General features: G+C 44.5%; 1 protein-coding gene across 7 annotated transcripts in view; it reads right to left on the bottom strand.

Moving 5' to 3' along the window:
* Positions 1 to 20442, bottom strand: part of ADAMTS14 (ADAM metallopeptidase with thrombospondin type 1 motif 14) — a 75507-nt gene that overhangs the window by 40383 nt on the left and 14682 nt on the right. For all 7 annotated transcript variants that reach the window (XR_014511593.1, XR_014511594.1, XM_083441378.1 and 4 more), the window contains exons 3-4: positions 15707 to 15860; positions 13336 to 13532 (exon numbers count right to left, since the gene is read on the bottom strand). Coding sequence is in view for 5 of the 7 variants with exons in the window: in XM_083441378.1 (XP_083297504.1) it covers positions 13336 to 13532; positions 15707 to 15860 (351 nt within the window). In the remaining 2 variants the exon portion in view is untranslated. The remainder of the gene's footprint in view (positions 1 to 13335; positions 13533 to 15706; positions 15861 to 20442) is intronic.

Below are 20442 nucleotides of genomic sequence, written 5' to 3'. Positions count from 1 at the left end.
CCTTCCCGCTATAAAGCGGTACCTATTTATCTACTTGCACTTAGGGGTGCTTTCAAACTGCTAAGTGGGCAGGAGCTGGCACTGAAAGACGGGAGCTCACCCCGCCGCGGGGATTCGAACCGCCGACCATGCGAGGCACTGAGGTTTAACCCACAGCGCCACCCGCGTCCCTTGAATAATAATAATACAGATCCACAAATAATAATAGAGATGCACAGATCCAGAGAAGATGATGCATATGCACTCCTTGCTTCCTAGAATGGAAAATGCATGGACAAAAAAGGTGCATAAGTCCCACTGCTGGATCACTGCATCAGAAACTGGGACTGCACACACTGTTCCTGCAAAAACTGTTCCTGGCACTGGATTGGGAACTGTGTGTGCAACTCCGAGCAGACGGCCAGCTGTATCGGCTGAGACAGGACCAATTGTGATTTGGAGGGAGGGACGGAATCTAGACTCTCCATCTCTTCTTCCTCCAAAGGACTAGCAATGACAAAGCTGGCATTAAGCAGCCAATTGCTGTCTGTACCTAGATGCTAACAGGTGCGCCTTAAAGCAGCATGTCGGTAGTTGACAGCTCTGCTGACATCTTTCTGGGTTAGGGTTGGAGGCTACAGCAGAAGGTAGGCTGGAAGCAGTTCCTAAGGCATGTGAATCCTTCAGTAGCTACCCTGCAGCAGATGCTGTCGAACTCCAGTTCCCATCAGCCCCAGCCATATGGCAAATTGTTAGGGAAGAGAAGAGTTGTAGTCTAGCAACATCAGAAGGGCATCGCATTGCCTACCCCTTGCACATAGTTATAGAGAGAGAGTTAAGAATCCTGCTGAATAAAATCAGATACTTAGCAATAGAAAGCGTTAGCACAATGAGTCTGGCTACAATCAGTAATAACTATTAGCAGAAAAAGCATACGAGCAACCTCCTTGCCTTTGAGATACAAATTTATTGTCTGTATGTGGAGAGGGAATGTCACTACCAAATATTTCACTAGCAGTGAGCATGCCAGCTCGTCTCTGAACCAGGCAGAGCTGACCTGAAGTGCCTTCAGCATGACTTTGGCAGCTCACAAACAAAACCTCAAGAAAATGGGTTGGCCTCAGCCCAAGTCAAGGAAAGGGGAAAAGAATGAGGACTGAATGAGAGGGAAGACAGGAGAGAGAGAGTGCAAAACTATGTGCCTTTAAACATTAAGCAAAGCAAACATAAGTCAACTGCCAAGTGGAAGAACTTTGTCTTGCTCAGAATTGTTAAGCAAATTCCTTTCCTCACCTCTCCAAGGGGTTAAGTCATTTGTTGTACATGCACACAATCTGAATTCAGTCTGAAGCGGAGTTGGGTGGGCGAAACCAATCTATGCCCATTCTTCCCCCAGTTAAATGGGAGAGATAGTTACGCACAGAGAGAGAGATCGCAAAGTGTTCTGGAGTGTGGTCAAGCCAGCTCTAAGTGGAAGAGCAGAGCTGTTTGTGCTGGCAGCAACAAGTTGTACACTTGTTCCTATTCCACCCAGATGAGATTTTTTTACTGGTAGGAGGGGAGATTTAATATATCTGCTGCTATATGTAGACGCAGGTAGCAAGGCAACATCTGCGTGTAACAAAGAACTGCTCCGTTCAAGCTTTTTTTTTTTTTTTGCTTTTTTTTTTTTTTAAAGGGCCAGACAGCATGGAAACAGATGGCGTGGAAACATCACTCTCGGGGCTTTTGAGACAGTTTGTGCATCCAATGCTTCCAAGCTCCTGACAACGGAAGTGAGGTTTCTCAAAAGCAAGGGAAAGCCCTTTCTCATTCTAATTCTGAGTCACGGTTTCAACAACATGAAAGAGAAACAAATTGATCTACACACAAAGAGGTGGACGAAGAACCACCAGCGAGTCTCCTAAGACTGTAGTCTGCCAAGGACCAAAAGGAAGTTTCGTTTCGGAGGCAAGGACTGGAACTTGCAGGTGGGTCTCAAGGAATGACGTCAAACCACTGATGGGTCTCTACATTAGTCAAAATCCTCACGTGGCATGTAGGTGTTGGGTAAGCAGGATCAGTGCAATGGACACACGGAAAGAGGGGCATTTAGAAGGTCTCCAAGAGCCACTGATCAGAAGGACACACCAACATTATTAACTCCGGCATCATCATGGGCACCGTCCATCTGTTCTGAAAATACATTTCTAATCAGGTTCCACTGAGAAACAAAGCTTAACATATACATTAACTACCTAAATCATGATTACAGATTGCCTTCAAAGCAAGACAAGCTTGGTTTGAACTGGCTTTCTTATTAACCATGTTTAAGTTTCCTCTTGCAAAACAGCAAGTTGGAAGCCAGATATTGGTTGCAACCATGACAAGGGCAAATGGTTAAAGCAATGGCATAGAATAAATATGGAGGGTTGGTTTTTGTTTTGTTTTTTTAAATGGTTGAGGGTACTTCCAAATTCTACCCCAGATGTGATCTAGCATTATCTGGGGGTTTCTGGCCCTTTGGGGTCTTGATTTTGACAAGGACTATCTGGAAGCTGCAGTGGGTCCCATCAAGTCCCTCTCTGCACCAGGTCCCACCAGGTCTGGGCTGAGCATTGAGCAGCTGAAACAAGGGAGAAAGCAGTACCTCTGAAAACAGTGCAACCAAGCATCAAAATGCAAATTACATTAACTGTGTGGCTAGCAACCGCATCAGGAGCTTTGGAAATTTAATCCCAGGTACAAGTAATAATAATAATAAGAATTTATTATTTATACCCCACCCATCTGGCTGGGTTTCCCCAGCCAACCTGGGCGGCTTCCAACAGAATATTAAAAACAGGATAAAACATCAACATTAAAAACCTCCCTGAACAGGACTGCCTTCAGATGTCTTTTAAAAGCCAGATAGTTGTTTATTTCCTTGACATCTGGTGGGAGGGCATTCCACAGGGTGGGCACCACCACCGAGAAGGCCCTCTGCCTGGTTCCCTGTAACTTTGCTTCTCGCAGTGAGAGAACCACCAGAAGGCCCTCGCAGCTGGACCTCAGTGTCCGGGCTGAACGACGGGGGTGGAGATGCTCCTTCAAGGGCCAAGACCGTTTAGGGCTTTAAAGGTCAGCACCAACACTTTGAATTGTGCTCAGAAACATACTGGGAGCCAATGTAGGTCTTTCAGGATCGGTGTTATACGGTCTCGGCAGCCACTCCCAGTCACCAGTCTAGCTGCTCAGGTTAGGGCCCAATTTTCCTAGAAACAGCAGCATATGTGGAGGTGAGCTTTACTCCTTTCCTTCCCAACCGTGATCCTGGGGATGGGGTGGGTTGTGGACCCTCCCTTCAAAACACTGCAGTTGGATTTAGGGGGGAAAGCTAACTGCATTGGCACCAGTGGGGGGCAGGACTTTCATCAGGTTCGTGGCTGGAGGCGGAGGAGATAAACCTGCCCTCTTGCCTTGGTTCCAATGAAAATTGGAGGGGGTTGCACCTAGATTAATGCTTTTATTTATTTTTTAAAGATCCCATGGTATGGCTATGAGCCACACAATTTATGTAATGTGTAGCTTAGTCCTGAGCGAATTACATCTGTGCAAAGATATTCAGACCTGTGAAAAGCTTCACGTGTTGTTTCACGGGGGCAATTCATCACTCCAAGGTAAGGGGAAACTTTGCGCTACACAAAGGGGGTAAAGTGGAGGTCACACAAGTAAGGTTGGAGGGGAAGTTGCACTCCAGAGCCAGCAAAACCGTTAATCCCCACTTGCAGTAAGTTGAGAAAGATTTGACTAATGAATCTACTTGGCACAAATCCTTCTAACGAACAGATTAAGCTCACACACAGAGAGAAAAGACATTTAAGCTTTAATAGCAGAATCCAACCAACAAAAATGTCACAAAGCCATCAAGATCTCCAACAACACTCAATAGCTAACTAGGAGAATTTTCTTTCATATGGAGAAAAAAAATGAGATGTAATTTTTAAAAAATTACAGTGGTACCTCGGGTTACAGACACTTCAGATTACAGATGCTTCAGGTTACAGACTCCACTAACCCAGAAACAGTACCTCGGGTTAAGAACTTTGCTTCAGGATGAGAACAGAAATCGTGCAGCAGCAGCGGGAGGACCCATTAGCTAAAGTGGTACCTCAGGTTAAGAAGAAGAGTTTGGATTTGATATCCCGCTTTATCACTACCCTAAGGAGTCTCAAAGCGGCTCACATTCTCCTTTCCCTTTCTCCCCCACAACAAACACTCTGTGAGGTGAGTGGGGCTGAGAGACTTCAAAGAAGTGTGACTAGCCCAAGGTCACCCAGCAGCTGCATGTGGAGAAGCAGGGAATCGAACCCGGTTCACCAGATTATGAGTCCACTGCTCTGAACCACTACACTACACTGGCTCTCAGTTTCAGGTTAAGAACGGCAAATCATTTTGCTAGAACAGGGTAGAATGATGGGGGGAGGAAGAACTTACCTTATGTCACAGGAATAAGAAAAAATAATAGATCTTATGACTGACTGGGAAATGCTAAAAAGATATTATGACTTACTCCCTTATTGAGAACAGTACTTCCCATTTCCTGAAGATACTTGTAGCCCCGTGCTGCTGGGTCACTTTCAAAGATGGCTTCCATGGCACCAGAATGAAACATTCAGTTGTCAATTAGCCCTGGAAGCAAAGCCACTTGGATTGGCCAAAGTACTGGAATATTATGCAACCTTAAGCTGATTTAATAAAAGGAAGGTTGCCTGGCATACAAACTACTTAGTTTATTTCATGGCACATTACCTGACCCCAAGATGCTATTATGGAGGTTCTCATGAAGCATGTTGTGATGTGTCCCTGATGAAGTGAGGCTCCTACTTACAGTAAGTGACCTCTTCATCTCCAATTGGCATGCAGCGACCCTTTCCCTTCTCTCTATTCCACTCTTGTACAGGCAATAAAAGTTATGTGCCTTGGGGAAGGATGAAGATAATTTTGGGAGAGTCTTGCAAATTGTTTCAATGAAACAATTAGCTAAATAAACAAAACTTACAACCCAGCTGCTAAATCCATTGTTCTAATGTCCCTCGGCTTGCTACATAAAAGACACACGAACCAACCCCCCTCCCAAAAAAAAAAATCCAATTCTGTGTTTTTTCCCCTCCCTCTTCCTTTGGCAGCAGCAATTTCATCTCCACTGTAGCAGCCAATACCTGTTCCTTGCCAAACAAGGTCTTGTGCCACACATCACGCAGAGCATTCCCCGTCTGGAAAATATCGCTAGCTTTGGGATTAAGTTGCATTTTAACATAATGCGGTATGCTTTTAATCCAGGAGCTTCTTATTTTACCTAACCCGTCTCCTCTTAAACCAGTTCTAAATTCAGCTCTTTGCTGCTCCCCAGCTACCAGCATTTGCGGTGGGCAAAAATGGTTCGGGTAAAGGCATTTTGTTGCCTAAACAATGCACATTTGGTGTCAGAATGGAGGGGGGAGGGGGGAAACACCCCAAAAGGTTTGGGGGAAGGCCTGCCTATTTTTGCTGCCTGCTGTGCCTTTAAAAACATATATTCAACTTGTCTGGGTGGGGGAGAACAGTCTTTCCAGGATGGCCAGCTACCATTCCGTCTCCCACAATGCAGCAGTCAGCACATCTATATCAAAACATAGCAGCCATTGCCTTCTAGGAGGAAAAATGATGCCATCAATCCGTACACCGTGGTTCTTTTTCCTACAAAATCCAGAAAGCTTTAGCAAGGGTTGTGGTGGAAGGAAGGTCCATCTCTGAGGAGAATGAATAGCAGAGCGGGGCGGAGATAACGCAAGACAGAAGCACATATATTTTACAGAATGAGGACAGAGAACAAGGAACAGTGCAACAAATGTTTGCAGGGGATTCTGTGATAAGTGATGTGATATTGTTTGATATGAAGGCCCAAGAACAAGGAGTCAGCTGTAACTGATGAACAGAAAACGTAATTGTGTACCCAGCTGTTTAGAAGAAGAAAAATCCAACTCTGGTTTGACATCTCTTTTCTTGAACATATGGTTCAAGAAAAAGCCAGTCTTGTTTTTATGGAAAGCAGGCTATAACTGCATTTGACAGGCATAGGCAAACTCTGGCCCTCCAGGTTTTGGGACTACAATTCCCATCATCCCTAGCTAACAGGACCAGTGGTCAGGGATGATGGGAATTGTAGTCCCAAACACCTGGAGGGCGGAGTTTGCCTATGCCTGCTTTACACACACTGCTCCCTTGAGACCCCACAGGAAGATATCCAGTCCATACAATGGTGAAAGGGATATCTTGGTGTATGTGCAGATGTGTCGCCACAAAAAAGAGGGGGGCACTAAGTGTATGCTCTAGAGCACGGGTGTCAAACACAAGGCCCGCGGGCCGAATCCGGCCCGCCAGACCTCGTCATGTGGCCCGTGTAGCTGCCGCCGGCCGCCAGCCTTCACCTTTTATTCTTGCCTTTTTTTTTTTTTTTGGACACAAGAAAGCCGCCTCTTCAGCACATGCGCGGCAGCCTACAAGCCAGAGAACATCTGCCCTCTAGCGGCGCCAGCTGTTCTACACAGGAAACCTCCACTTTACATGCATTCAGGAAACCTCCACTTGAGCGCATGCCATCCTGTGATGTGACAGATCCAGCGGCTGCCTGAACCCTTCTCTCCTGTACTGTAAGTACATATGATGTATAGTCCTACAGATACAACTGGCCCTTTGAGGGTGACCAAACTGCTGATGCGGCCCCCCAATGAATCTGAGTTTGACACCCCTGCTCTAGAGCCTGAACGTGATTGCTTCTCTGCAGTGGGGAAACATCCTTTGCAGAGAATCTGAGCTGGGCATGCTAAAATAAACCCACTAATCTGGGGCACAGAATTATTGATAACAGAGGAACAAATTGATGTCTCCAAAGATCCAGTATCACAAAGTTTACAGTGCAGCAGTAGTTTTCAACCAGTCCGTCATGGCACCCTGGGGTGCCTTGCATGATGGTCAGGGGTGCTGCAGGCAACACTGGCCTCAATCCCTCTTTCCTTCCATCCCTCCTCGGATACCCTCTTGCATCTCTGCCTCCCAAAGGCTTGCACAGCTGTTTGTTGCAGCAGCCCTGGCTATAAGCTCCCCAGGAGCTGGGCAGGAGTTGCTTCCCAGACCCCTGTTAAGCAGTGGGAGGAGGCCCCTGTCTTTGGGGTAGGGGTGGGGCAGCTCAGAAACCAGAGGCGGCAGCTACAGCTGCCCAGAGGACTCAAGGAGGAGGGAGAGAGAGGAGTCTGAGGGAACACTCCACAAGGGAGAGTGTTTGAAAAGAGGTAAGGAGCTGCCAGCTCTGCAGGCAAGGGGTGACATAACTGGGCTCCTGAGCCCCACAGGGGTGCCGCAGAAAGAATGTAGTTGGTCAAGGGAGCCATGGACCCAAAAAGATTGAAAACCTCTGCAGTACAGGGTTGCAGTTTTTTAATGTTTCTCATATTTATTTTATAAAACCAACAGCGACTGCCATTTTAACTAATGTCAGCAGAACCAAGCCAACAGGAGCGTAATATATTCTAAGTGCCTGCATGTAACATTCTTCCCATTGCTCTTGGATAGGTCTCCAAGCATCTCCAAAGCCAATGTTTGGGCCACAGTAGATAATCAGGCCACCTCATTAGTGCCAAATGGTAACTGTTACAGTTCTGAACCCAGCTCGTTGTTAGAATATGGTGGGAAGGATTTTCTCCCTCTAATCAGATTAAGGTGGCAGGAACTAGTGAGTCCTCCTCATGAAAAGCCAGCAGGCTCACAGACAGCTGCCTCAAGGGCCTCCCCCACCTTTCAGCCCCACGTAGAGGATCACTGGGGGAAAGAGCTTTGTCCTTTTTAAGTGCCGTGAGCTTAATATTTCTTAACCGTTCTGGCGGTTCCCTCACTGCGAGAAGTGAGGATACAGGGAACCAGGCAGAGGGCCTTCTCGGTAGTGGCGCCCCGCCCTGTGGAATGCCCTCCCATCAGATGTCAAGGAAATAAACAACTTTTAGAAGACATCAGAAGGCAGTCCTGTTTAGGGAAGTTTTTAATGTTTTGTGTTTTATCGTGTTTTTAATATTCTGTTGGGAGCTGCCCAGAGTGGCTGGGGAAACCTAGTCAGATGGGTGGGGTATAAATAAATTATTATTATTATTATTATTATTATTATTATTATTATTTATTACCAGCAAGGAGAAGAGTAACCATTGGGACATGGAAGCAACCATCAATGACAAAAGCAGCACTGCAAGGTTGCAGATTAGGAATCTTTTGCACTTTCTATGAACGCAGTGGTTCTCAAACCTTTTCCCCTGGGCCACACTTTCAGAATAAAAATTTGCTCGTGCCACACCTAATCTTTTATCGATAAGGAGTACAAAATTGGAAAACAAAAAGAAACAACTCCTGTCAATGCTTCCTTTGTTAACACATGAACACAACTACTTTATAATACGATCATGGGACATCCAGAAAGTATACTGTAAAACAATGCAGAGCTACATAAGAACACGAATCATTCCCTCTTGCTCTCATTTCGAGAAGATATCTATCCATATTCTGCAAATAAAATAAAACTTTGGCACTATCCTATACTACATTAGACTGGAATGTTTAAATGTTTCTTCGGTTGTCCTTGAATCCTCCTGCCACCCTTGCCACCACTCTCTTTGAGAACCACTCCATAAACACAACAGATGAACAAAAATGTCCAGGGAACATGGGGAATCTACCTTACACCAAGTAAGACCATTGGGTCCAGCCAGCTCAGTACTGTCTACACCAATGGGCAGCGATTTTCCGGGATTTCAGACAAGGGACACTCCCAACGCTACCTGAAGGAATATGGTAGGTCTTCTGCATGCAAAGCAGTTGTTCTACTGCTAAAGTGCACCTCTTACTCCACCCCTTGGGCTTTGTAGCCAAAGAATGCAGAACTCCCACAAATTTCTACCCACTCTGTTCCAACACATGCTAAGGCTGTGCATATGAGTTGCTTTCAGGTTTGAGTTAGAATCTAAAAGAACCTGAATGTTCATGTGGCTAGAGAATCTCACTCGTCTTCCGGCTTTCCTTACCTCCTATGCACATTCACCAAATTCATGTCCCATCTAGGGTGCCCATGAATTCAATTTTGAGACTCCACACTTTTTTATAAGGCTGGCTTTTAAAAGCAATTAACACATATGCACATACTGTCCATGGCCTCACATATTCAGCCATTTGATATTTTGTGTGCTCAGTCTTGTTCTGTATCATTGCATTCATGATGGCTAGAAACTTCCTTTGTGTTGTTATTCTTTATAAAAGAACGCTTGGATCTTCAGAATTCTAGAAAGATGAATGAACGAATCAATTTATTACAGTCACAGACCAGAAATAGAATTCTAGGGAGATCCCAAAAACTGAACAAAATGTTTTTTTGGGAAATCTGTGCAGCCAGTGTAATGTTTATGTTGCAAACAGCATAAGGCACTTTAAATGGTTTTCATAAAGTTCAATATATCTGAATGTTTACTTGGTTTACATTTCTTACAGTGCAGTCCTGCGCTTGTTTACTCAGGAGCAAGCTCCACTATGTTCAACGGTAGGTGTGTACAGTATTGCAGTCTTAAAACTGCGCTAACAGGAATACACTTTATTTTTAAAGCCAACTTTTTATATTATATCATCACAACAGCTTGAACTTAAATGATTCATTGACAACCTAAGCTGCTAAAGAAACAAATATTGTTTACAATAATAAGAGGAAAATGAATCCATGGCAACACAGATGTACACGAGTATCCAGTCATCATCCTGTCCTAAATATAGACTTCATTTCCACATAAACAGCTCATGGGCAAAAGACACACTTCATCCCTATGTTGATAGAACTGTTTCAATATAGGGAACTTCCGTTTTCCATTAAGAAAACGCAATTAGGATACATCTTACAAACAACTGAAATAAGCTCAACCCTTTAAAATCTCAGGGCGTTTATAGTTGAGGAAAACAGCTCAATTCCATTCAAGGCAGCCCTATATAAGAGTATATCCCATGCAGGATTTAGCCCTTGAGGGCTAAAATAATACACAGTGTATTGTATCTCAAACCTGTCAAAAGACTTCTGAGACAGACTTGGTTCTCCCTTAAGCCCTGCCTTGCTCTCTCTCTCCATTAACACTGTGGTCTCTCTACTCACCCAAGCTACCAGTTCATCAAATCCTTTCTTCTTACAATCTGACAAGAGCTTCGCCAAGGCTCTCCCTCTTCAGCCTTGCCTTGAACTAACAGGATTAGTGTTCATTTGTGTGGTCTTGGTCGGGCTGTGATTTATAGCTGCTGGCATGGCTCCCTTTTGTATTCCTTCCTGATGAACTCTGAACACCGCCTTGCTCCCCCGGGTCACCCACCCCACAAAAGCACAAGGGCATTCTGCTCAGCTGTGCATTCCACTAACCTATTTCCGATTTAAGAAGCAAACAGGCTGCTTTTGAGTAGAGCTAACCTGCGGCGTCCTCCCATCTTCCACTCCACACGTCGAAGTCTCCTTCCTGCAATGGCTTCTTTCTCTGCACACAAGACTTCAGCATTTGCAGGACAATACAAAGTATCCAAAGCACACGAAATTTTTCCATCCCACAAAAGGGATGCCTCGTAAAAGACCAAATGATAAGACCCCCTTCCCCGCTGGCAACTAAAAATGCAAAATATCCAACTACACAGCAGCTAAAAGCAGTAATAAAACAAGTCACAAACTGTCAGCAGTTGGTAAGAAAATTCGGGCTCACTGTTCCAAACACCCATTAAAACAAAAGTTTCCTGCATTCTTTTCACAGCAAAGACCAGCTCCTCCAGATAAGGAGGTTCACAGCCTGGTTGCCACTCACCAGCCTGCCCCTCTGCCAGCTGATCTAACCATATCAAACAAAGGAAGAAACTTGAAGCTGTGGGAAAGAATACACAGAAGTATTATTGGGGAAGGGCCTTCGCTCAGAGAGAAGAGCACATGCTGGGCATGCAAAACATTCTAGGTTCTATTCCCAAAATCTCCAAGTAGAGCTGGGATAGATTACCCTTCAACCAATCAATATGCACCGTACTGAGCTAGATGGGCCAATGGCCTGCCTCAGTATAAGGCAGCTGATCTACCTATGTTCCTGTGCCGTGGATGAGTTGAGAGTTAATATTTGCAGCAGGGAGACCGCCTATAGAAGTGTGGGAAGAAGCAACCCCTTGAGGTTAAGATGGTTGTTGGCTGTTAGCATACTGAAAGAATCTGGTTCTCAGTTGTGTTGCATTTAAAAAATAGAAGGAAGTTGGCTTCCCACTTATTTAGAAAGATTTATAGACTGCTTTACCACAAATATCTCCCAGCGATGTACATGAGGTTGTAGGCAAAAGGCAGCTAAAAACCCACAAGACTTCTTGAAAACAAATAGTTCTCTTACGCCCTAGGGAGTTTGCTTGCATCCATTTAATTTTATTCCCCCTCAGCCACATTTTGGGACTATTGTAACAAAGAAAGCGAGACTTGTCAAATTGCGTGTGGGGTGGTGTGGGGTGGGGGACTACTGCTTGGGAAGCGGTCTAGGCCAAAACACCTTTTGAAGTGAGAGGCCCCCCTGAGTGGCATGGTGGCGCGGTGGGAGTCCAGTCTAAAGAGAAGCCTCTCAAAGGTCACCAGCAATGATGGATAACTAGCAGGCGAGGCCCTTAAATGGTGGGTGTTGCTCACCAAGTGCCAGGAGACTTGACAAGGGTGCGAAAAGAAAGTGTCAGAACTAAAAGAAGGGACAAAGAGGAAGGAGAGAAAGAGGGCCTGCCTGGAGGCTGGCAAAGGAAATAATGCTTTAGCAAGCTATTCGTTTTGCATCTTACCCACAGAGGTCATGTTTTCTCCTTTTTACAGATCTTTTCTTCTATCTCATTAAGCTCTCCAATGGGCCTTTTTCCATCTGAAAAGGCAGCTGCCTCTCTTCCACTCCTCCCCGCCCCCCGCCGCCGCCCCCCCAGCCCAGCATCCTGAACATTCACAGAGTGAAAAGCGTTCCCTGCTGAGTATAAACCATGAAATGGGGTTGAAAATGAAGCTTTTGATTAAACCTGACAATTTCAAGCTTCTCATGCTGTCCCCTAGAAGCTGGGGGAAAATGACATCATGCATGACACCCAGTTGCGCAGGAGGGGCAAGCGAAGGGTCAGGGAGTGGCGGAAACCCCTTCAATTCTCTACAACTTGGGTTCCTTTAAGGAGCAAATTGGTGCACTTGAAAGGGGAGGGCTTCCAAAGCACCTCATTTAAAACATCAAGTTTATAGGGAGACGAGACGTCTTTGCATTTATGTTTTGCCATGTGACAAAGTTCCAATTTTAATATTTTGATGGTTTTTCCCGTTTATGTTTTTTTGCTATTGTTTTACGAGTTCTTGAATGATTTTTAGCGCAATGTATTGTTCTTTTTATCCTGTGCTTTGTGCCCTTAAAATGGTTGTAAGTCACTTGTAGGATCCTTTATAGGGCAAGCAACTAATAAATTGACTAATAATAATAATAATAGATGAACCAATAGCAAACAAACCATTCTGCACATGTAGAAACACATCGTTTATGCAGAGTAGTTCTAAAACACAGCTGGCGGATAAAATGGCGGATAAATCTGAGGGGCAAGCCAAGGTGAATGCTCAGGTCCCTAATATGGCATGGAGTTCATATCCCTGGCAAACATTAATTAAAAGCATCCATCCTAGCAGCACGATGACATCTGTTGTCATTGTTGATGCTAGGATAGAACCTCTGCTCCAAAAAGGGAACCGCTTCTTTTGAAATCACTCCAAAGCTGCTCTGGTATTTGCTGAACTGCAAGCAAAATGTCTTTTAGCTGGTCACTTCTGACAAATTTCATTATATATAGCCAGAGTTTTAAATGGGGCTTCACATCATCTGAAAGCTTTCACCTACGAAAACAGTAACTGAGGTGCCAGAAGGATCTGACGGTTGGTTACTACTAACTGTTGATCAGACAAAGGAAATCAGAGTCATGATTTCCTTTGTAGAGAATCTGAGCAACTCCCTGCTTCAACAGCCACTTTCCTGCCCACCCAGCCCATGGAATCTGACAGGGAAATGTCCATGGAGCCAATCCAACTATCCTTCGCTTAGGTAGGCCCCTCACCTTCGAACACAACATCAAATGGCATTATAAGACATGAAGGTTTCACAACATGCACCATCAAGGTCTCGCAGACTTCTAGGATACGTATGTGCGCTCGCACAGTGAAACTGCGTCATCCGATGCAAACAGCAGATATCCACACTCATGTGACTAGTGGATACGCAGCCCTCCCTTCCAGTCCCCATCTGTAACAGTTAAAACAACAGAGAGCCTCACTATGTTCATGAGGGTGAGGACGTAATTCTGGACGTGTTCCTTCCCATGGAATCGCACAACGGAATCGTCCACGGCCAGCAGAATCTCTATGTTGTAGTCGTCTTTCTTGGCGTGGCGCCTCTTCCGATCTGCTTCGCCAACCTGCTCTTCAATTAGGTTCAGTGTGTTTGGGAGCTGACCTAGGCTAAAGCCTGGAACTAGGAAAGTTGAGAGAAAAGATAAAGGGGTTAAAAAGCTATTGCTGGCACCATTGTGAAATTTCAGTAGTTATTCTGGTCTCTAAAATTCATTATTCTGCAAAAAAACAAAATAACCTCGAAACACATACACCACAAGCCAAAGCATGCACTGAAACATATATGCAGTAGTGTTTGGACGATCTTAATTGCTGTGAGTCGAGCTATCACTATAATCTGTGTCTAAAGTACCGTCTTTTTTGCTCTATAAGATGTACTTTTTCCCTCCTAAAAAGTAAGGGGAAATGTGTGTGCATCTTATGGAGTGAATGCAGGCTACGCAGCTATCCCAGAAGCCAGAACAGCAATAGGGATTGCTGCTTTCGCTGCGCAGTGATCCCTCTTGCTGTTCTGGATTCTGGGATTCAGAATATTTTTTTTCTTGTTCTCCTCCTCCAAAAACTAGGTGCAACTTATGGTCGGGTGCGTCTTATAGAGCGAAAAATACGGTGCTACCTGTTGGGGACCAAGAATTGGATCAGAAAGTCTGAATGCCCCTTAAACAGGGAAAAGGTAGCCATGTTGGCCCATAAGAAAAAAAAATCCAAAATACATAGTAGGGCCAGACTATTTATTAGGTCAACCAAAATGTCAAATCTTGAACACTATTTTGTGACATTATGGTTGGCCTAAGAATAGGTATTGCCCTGCCATGTATACTGGAATTTACATTCCTTGATGGCCTTAGCTTACAGAATTCAACCATTGTCAGTTTTGAAAGGGCAGAGAAACAGCTAGCAGCAGTTTTGCATTCTGAATCTGGACACAGAAAGAAGTGGAAAGACCTGAGAGCTTTGAGTTTGGGTATAGCAGATGGAAGGGGCACAGGGGTCCATGCTGCTGGTTGAGGCGCCTGGGGCAGGATTAGCAGTTGTGCTGTCAGCTTTTACTATGCTCTGCTTGCATATTTGTAAATAAAAACCAGTTGTTAGACAAAGTAAATCTCCAGTACTCTCTCATGCAAAAGAACGCTAGACCAGTACTTTCCCTAGACCTCTCTCCACCCAGAGGGAGTGCTTAAGAATACGAGTTGCATATGGTTGGGATTTTATGGTTGCAGAATTCTGGAGCATTTTTGTCACACACACACAAATAAATCTCTTTTGTGTATGTGCAACAACTTCTTGGTGACTGACAGAGGCAATCTGTGTTTCTCTTTGTCCTCCAGGAAAGAAGGAAGCTTCTCCCATCATAGTGTGTCAGTCCTGGGGAAAACTGTATCTGCTCAAAGATGCCAGGCCCTGAAGCTCTTAAAAGGAGAAGAAGCTATGCCTTTTTGCTTTCTATATGTAAGCATGTAGATTGATTGATTGATTGATTGATTGATTGATTCATCCCCCCAATACAAAAATAGCATACAATAAAAAAGTTAAAAATAGAAATCCTCAATAAATAAACAAGACTATAATCATATAAAAAAAAATCAACAGCAGGAAAGACAGCAGTACAGTCAAACATTGGCTTTCGAACATCTCAGCTGCCAAACATTTTGGAAGCCGAACGCCAGAAACCCTGAAGTAAATGCTTCCATTTTTAATGGAACAGCTTCCACTGAGCTACTACTGTATTTTTCTCAATTTTCTCTGTAAATTTGCAGACCGCCCTTTGATCCTTGGTTTTCAAATGTTTCCTAAGTCAACCGGACTTCCGGAATGGATTACGTTCAAAAACCGAGGTTCCACTGTATATGAGCTACGATTCACAACCCACAAAAACAGACAATATGCAAAGCAAAGAGCAGATAATATGAACATAGAGTTAGTGGTTGCCTTTCTGGGTCTCCCAAAGCATCTGGAAGGTTTAAGAGGGAGAAACAGAGTCTCCATATAAGAAAGAGAAAATGTGTGTTTTCCTAGTAAGGGACAAAAGCAAGCTAATGAGCACTAGGTTTTTATTTGCAAGCAAGCAAGATTCCAGCTCTGCTTCCTGTGGAGAAATGGGGGGTGGGGGTTGGAAAGGACAACATTTCAAACACCACCTTGGCAAGAGTCCCTCTTCAGGCATAATGTTTTTTCTGTCCTGGAACTGTTACGGAAGCAGATAGTGCCTCCGTGTCAAATCTATCTGGAAATGGATGTGTGGGAGCCATGAACACGGTGCTGAAAATGTGCATCCATCTCAACAGGAAGACTTACCTTCATTATGATGGTCCTTGTATGCTTCTGCTCTCTGTTTGACAGTAGACCTACGGTAGACCACATGAGCTCTCCCATTCTTTTCTTTCTCCCACTGTCCTCGCTCCAAGGGCTCAATAAAAAACTCGCCGCTGTCTGTACGAATCAGGCCTGCCTGGAGAGCCATGGAAGAAAACGGCAAAAGAAAAATAAGGAAGTGTGTATTGGTGATGTCAGTTTGAAAGCCATGTTTGGCCCCTATGTATTCAGCAGTACTATTGACATATCCTGGAACCTCCCAACTTCTGGAGCGAAAATGCAGAACTTCAGTGATCTGCAATTTATTCTATTTGCAAGGCTGGACACCACAAATAGTTTCTCTTGCTGATAAAGGAGTAGCAGTGTTGTGATTTTCTTGCTGTATTAAACACTATAGCACTGGGAATTTGTGCATATTTCCATTAGAGACAAAACACAACAAATCACAAGCCAAGACATCAGGGGTCCGTAAATGCAAGCAAATATCCAGAATAGTAGAAATGGCATGTGGGGCATAGCTGGTAACATAAACATCGTTTCAAGACACCAATATGTGCCATCAAAGGTGCTATTATGCACTTTAGAGTGACATTAATAACAACAGTAGTTCTGGTGCTATTAATAACTCCTGGTGATTGTGTGAACTTTCCTCATTTGTGCCATTACAAGTTTTGCTGGATCCTCTATACTCTTTCCAACTAGTCTTCTTAACGTGCAACTTGGCAGAGAACCCGTGTCAACCCCTCCATTTTCAAATGCCTCCCTGGGTTTTGGTTAGTCACAGTTCTGATTTCAGTTCACATGCTACATTTTGAATGCTTCAGGAAGAATCTGCCTTAGAAATGCAGAGCATCACACTGGTGAATACCCCCAGCCCAAGGAGTTGCTGCACGAAATCCTTGCGATACCAGATGTCTTTACTCTGAAATAAGTCTTGCGCTTCCAGTAAATCTGCATTGAGGCCGCCCATCAGTTTTATTCTGAAACTCCACCTGATTAAGGCTTTGGACAATCAAAAGGAAATCAAATCACACACTGCAGACTGACAAGATTTTGGCAAGGATGTTAATATTGACCTAGCGGTCACTGACTTTCCCTAATCACCACCCACTTTTTTCTTCATCTGTTGGCTATGAAAAAGCTCTTTTGTAACACACATCAGCGGTATCCTTTGAAGCTCTGCAACAATCCAGACTATTTTTTCAAGAAACATTTTTGTCCCTATTAAGCCAACAAACGCTTTGGGAATTCGAAACTAACACCGGCCATGTTACCATATTTGGTGGCCTCTAGTCCTGGATTAATTCGTTGCCGCAGAGCTGCCAATACATGCCAGTCTGTCCACACTGGGAAATAAGGCCTGAGAACAATGGGTGATTTGCCTGCACTGCCAGAGAGTTGGAAGAGTGACTGTAGTGCTCTCACATTGACTGTGCAGTAATAAACTAATTTTGCACGTCAAGCAGGCAGCAGTTCATAGGAATGCACTGTAAAATCACTTACGTGAATATTAAATGCTCAGCGAGCTTTGCCTGGGGTAAACAGCTGGGCAGTAGAGGTTTATGTAGTACAGGTGGAATGTAATTATATTAAACCAGCCTTCACCCATCTGCCACCTTCCAGATGTTTTGGCTGCAGCTTGCACCAGCCCCAGCCAGCACGGTAACAGGTTGGCAAAAGTCAGTCTAGACTATACACACAAGAAGGAATATTGGTACCATAAATTTGCTGCAGCTAGGGTGAGCTCAGAATGCCTTATATGACCATCAGTTTCCCTTCTTCTATTTTCTACAGTTATAAACGTGTGCAAACTGGTTTCTATACTGTGCTAGCATCAATGAAGAGAGCTCAATATAGGCCTATCACCGACCACCACCTCCAAAACCTCCCCGCCTTTCAATAGTTTACCCATCCAAAGCAGCACTAGAGCTCCAAACTGCAGTAAGTGGGAACAAGGAATAGCTCCCAAGGGTTGCCCTGTCTCCTCTTTTTCCATGACATGTCCTCTTTTTCAGGGGTGAAATTTCTGTCTGGGTGGATTTTTTAAACTTGCCAAAATATCTCTGGCTATACTTTCTGGATGAGACATAGGCACAACTGGTGGTTGAAGACTTACTTTCCTCTTCTCTTCTCCTGCCAGACCCCTCTCAACAATATATCAAAGCTTCTATAGCCTACATATAGTAGGGGTATTTAAAATAAGAGTCATCATAACATCCTCTTTTTTGCTCTTCAAAATATGGCAACCCTAGATCTCCCCCTCCCTTCACTGTTTGCAAATCAAAAAGGAGTGCACCCTAGAGTGGAGGGGGAGAGAGACCAGATCTCCCTTGATCTCTTTTAGGACCTCCACACCCATGAAGATTCAGGAGACAAAAGAAAGCTTTACTTTCACACATCACATGCTTAAACTACAGAAGCTGCTTTCACAAGATGGCCACAAAAGAGGAATAGACAAATCAGATAAGACTATCAATGGCTACTAACCATGGTGGTTGTGTTCCACCTCCACTGTCCAAGGCAGCACACCCCCGGACACTGGCTGCTGGATATCACAAATAGAGAGTGTTGCCATTACCCTCACGCCCTGTTTGCAGACTTTCCAGAGGCATCTGGTTGGCCACTGTGAGAACAGAATGATGGACCAGATGGGCCTTGGCCTCAACATGGCTCTTTCTGGGTTTTCCTTACTACATCTGGACACTGTCTCCATTGGCTAGTACAAATGACTTCCAAGTAACGGTGCATAAGGATAGCCAGCAGTGTACTGATCTGGTTGAACACTTTCTGGGACCTGATGAAGTTTGATCCCATGCTTGCTTACACGGAAGTAAGTTCCTTACAGATCTCAACTGGGTTTAAGCCCAAGTAAGTGTGCTCATGATTTGTTGCCTCGACACTGCCTGCTCCTTTGCATTTCTGCAAGAAAGGATCAAGCAACCCTTTCTTAAGACCTTTACATGGAATGCAGAGCGCAGGTTGCACGTTACACACTTGTCAGCTTCCTGGGATGACTGAAAAAACAGTCTAGACAATTGATTCTAATGATCTGCTCCCTACTGGGCAATCTATTTTTCCATGTTATAACGCTGCCTTTGAACAGATTAAGGTCACCGAACTGCAGGTGGCACAGGGCCTCTGCTAATGAGTGGACCAACGCAATGTTGGTCCTGAACCTAGAATCATACTTTTAGAAAACAACACACACACACAACCTCTAACCTTTGCAATCACCAAAGTATTCTTCTGAAGACCTGCCTCATTTGCACTCCCCTCTCCTGGGCTAGGAATAATAATTACTTCCAGGGAAAGGGCTCACACTGACCCCACTGTTCAAGCCACCCTGAGGAAACAAAGCTACATGTAAACCTTTTAAAAATTATGTATCTGCAAGAATGAAAGGGAGTGTTGAGGTCATGGGCTTGTGTACAGTTTTTGCTGTGCTGTCCAGGAAAGAAAATTCAGTACCGAGCTATGAACATGCATGGCTTTAAAAGAGGATTGGCAAAATTCACTGACAATCATTGGCCTCTAGTCTATTTTACCTCCACTATTGGAACAGGCAACCTACTTCTACATTAGTTTATGGGAATCGCAAGGAGTGAGAATTGTTATTGAACTCCAGTTCTGCTTGTGAGTTTCTTCACTGGGACAATAGGATGCTGGACTAGATGGGCCTTTGGTCTGCACCAGCAGCGGCTCTTCCTATGTCATTAGGCTCCCAAAAATCATATTTAAATGACACATCTTGCAGTAGTTCTTTTTAAAAAGGGGGGGGTAAGCATTTTTAACTAGATATAGTGAAATTCTGATGTGCTTTCAATTATCTTATTAGTCAAATGTTCATTTCAGTTAGTTTGTTTTTAGTTCTAGCATTTTTAATTGTATATCACAGGTTCTTTTTTTGCTGTTGTGGCAGAAAAAAAGCAATTTTAAAACAAACAGGTCAATGCACTAACAGTGTGATTGCCTGCGCAGCCTTCTCAGGAACAAGCATCACACAGTTCAATAGGGAGGCCTACTCCCACATCACAAGGTCTATAGTGTCTATAGTGAAGTGTCCCAAACTTGGGTCTCCAGCTGCTGTTGGACTACAACGCCCATCATCCCTAGCTAGCAGGACCAGTGGTCTGGGATGATGGGAATTGTAGTCCAAAAATAGCTGGCGACCCAAGTTTGGGAAACCCTGGTCTATAGCTTCTTCTACTGCATATGTCAAGGCAAAGGGAGAAAGCCTAAGAAGTCACCACACTGTCAACATAACAGAGCTTGTTCAGAAGACAAGCAACAACAGCAAATTGGGGGGGGGTGTTAAAAGTTGTTCTATTGTCTTATTTCTGCCTCCTTTTCGGAGGAGGGCTAAAGGTGCAGACATGGCTACGAAATGTCCCAAAATGATCCCATACAGGAGCCTAATCCCCCTTATTTTCTCTTCTCCCAATGGGCCTGGCACCAGCCTTTTCAGCCAAGCACGTTTCTCCGCTGGAATCTCATCAGCTGAGCAGCTCTGGAGTTGGGAGCCAGCCCCAAGCCAAAGAGAGACTGGCTTGGCAGAAGCTCCTGGCAGCCCCCAGCACGGCAGGCTAGTAGGCAATGCTTCAGTAGACCCTGCCAACCTCAGCACCTCCCTGCCAGCTATCTTGGTAAAGTTGGGTCTCAAACATTTTAGTTGGCTTGGAGGTGATGAGCATATGACTGGACTCCAGCCTCTAGGCTGA

The sequence above is a fragment of the Podarcis tiliguerta genome (assembly GCF_965153285.1).
Source record: "Podarcis tiliguerta genome assembly, chromosome: 5".
Lineage (NCBI taxonomy): Eukaryota > Metazoa > Chordata > Lepidosauria > Squamata > Lacertidae > Podarcis > Podarcis tiliguerta.
This window is presented reverse-complemented; position numbering and strand designations above follow the sequence as displayed.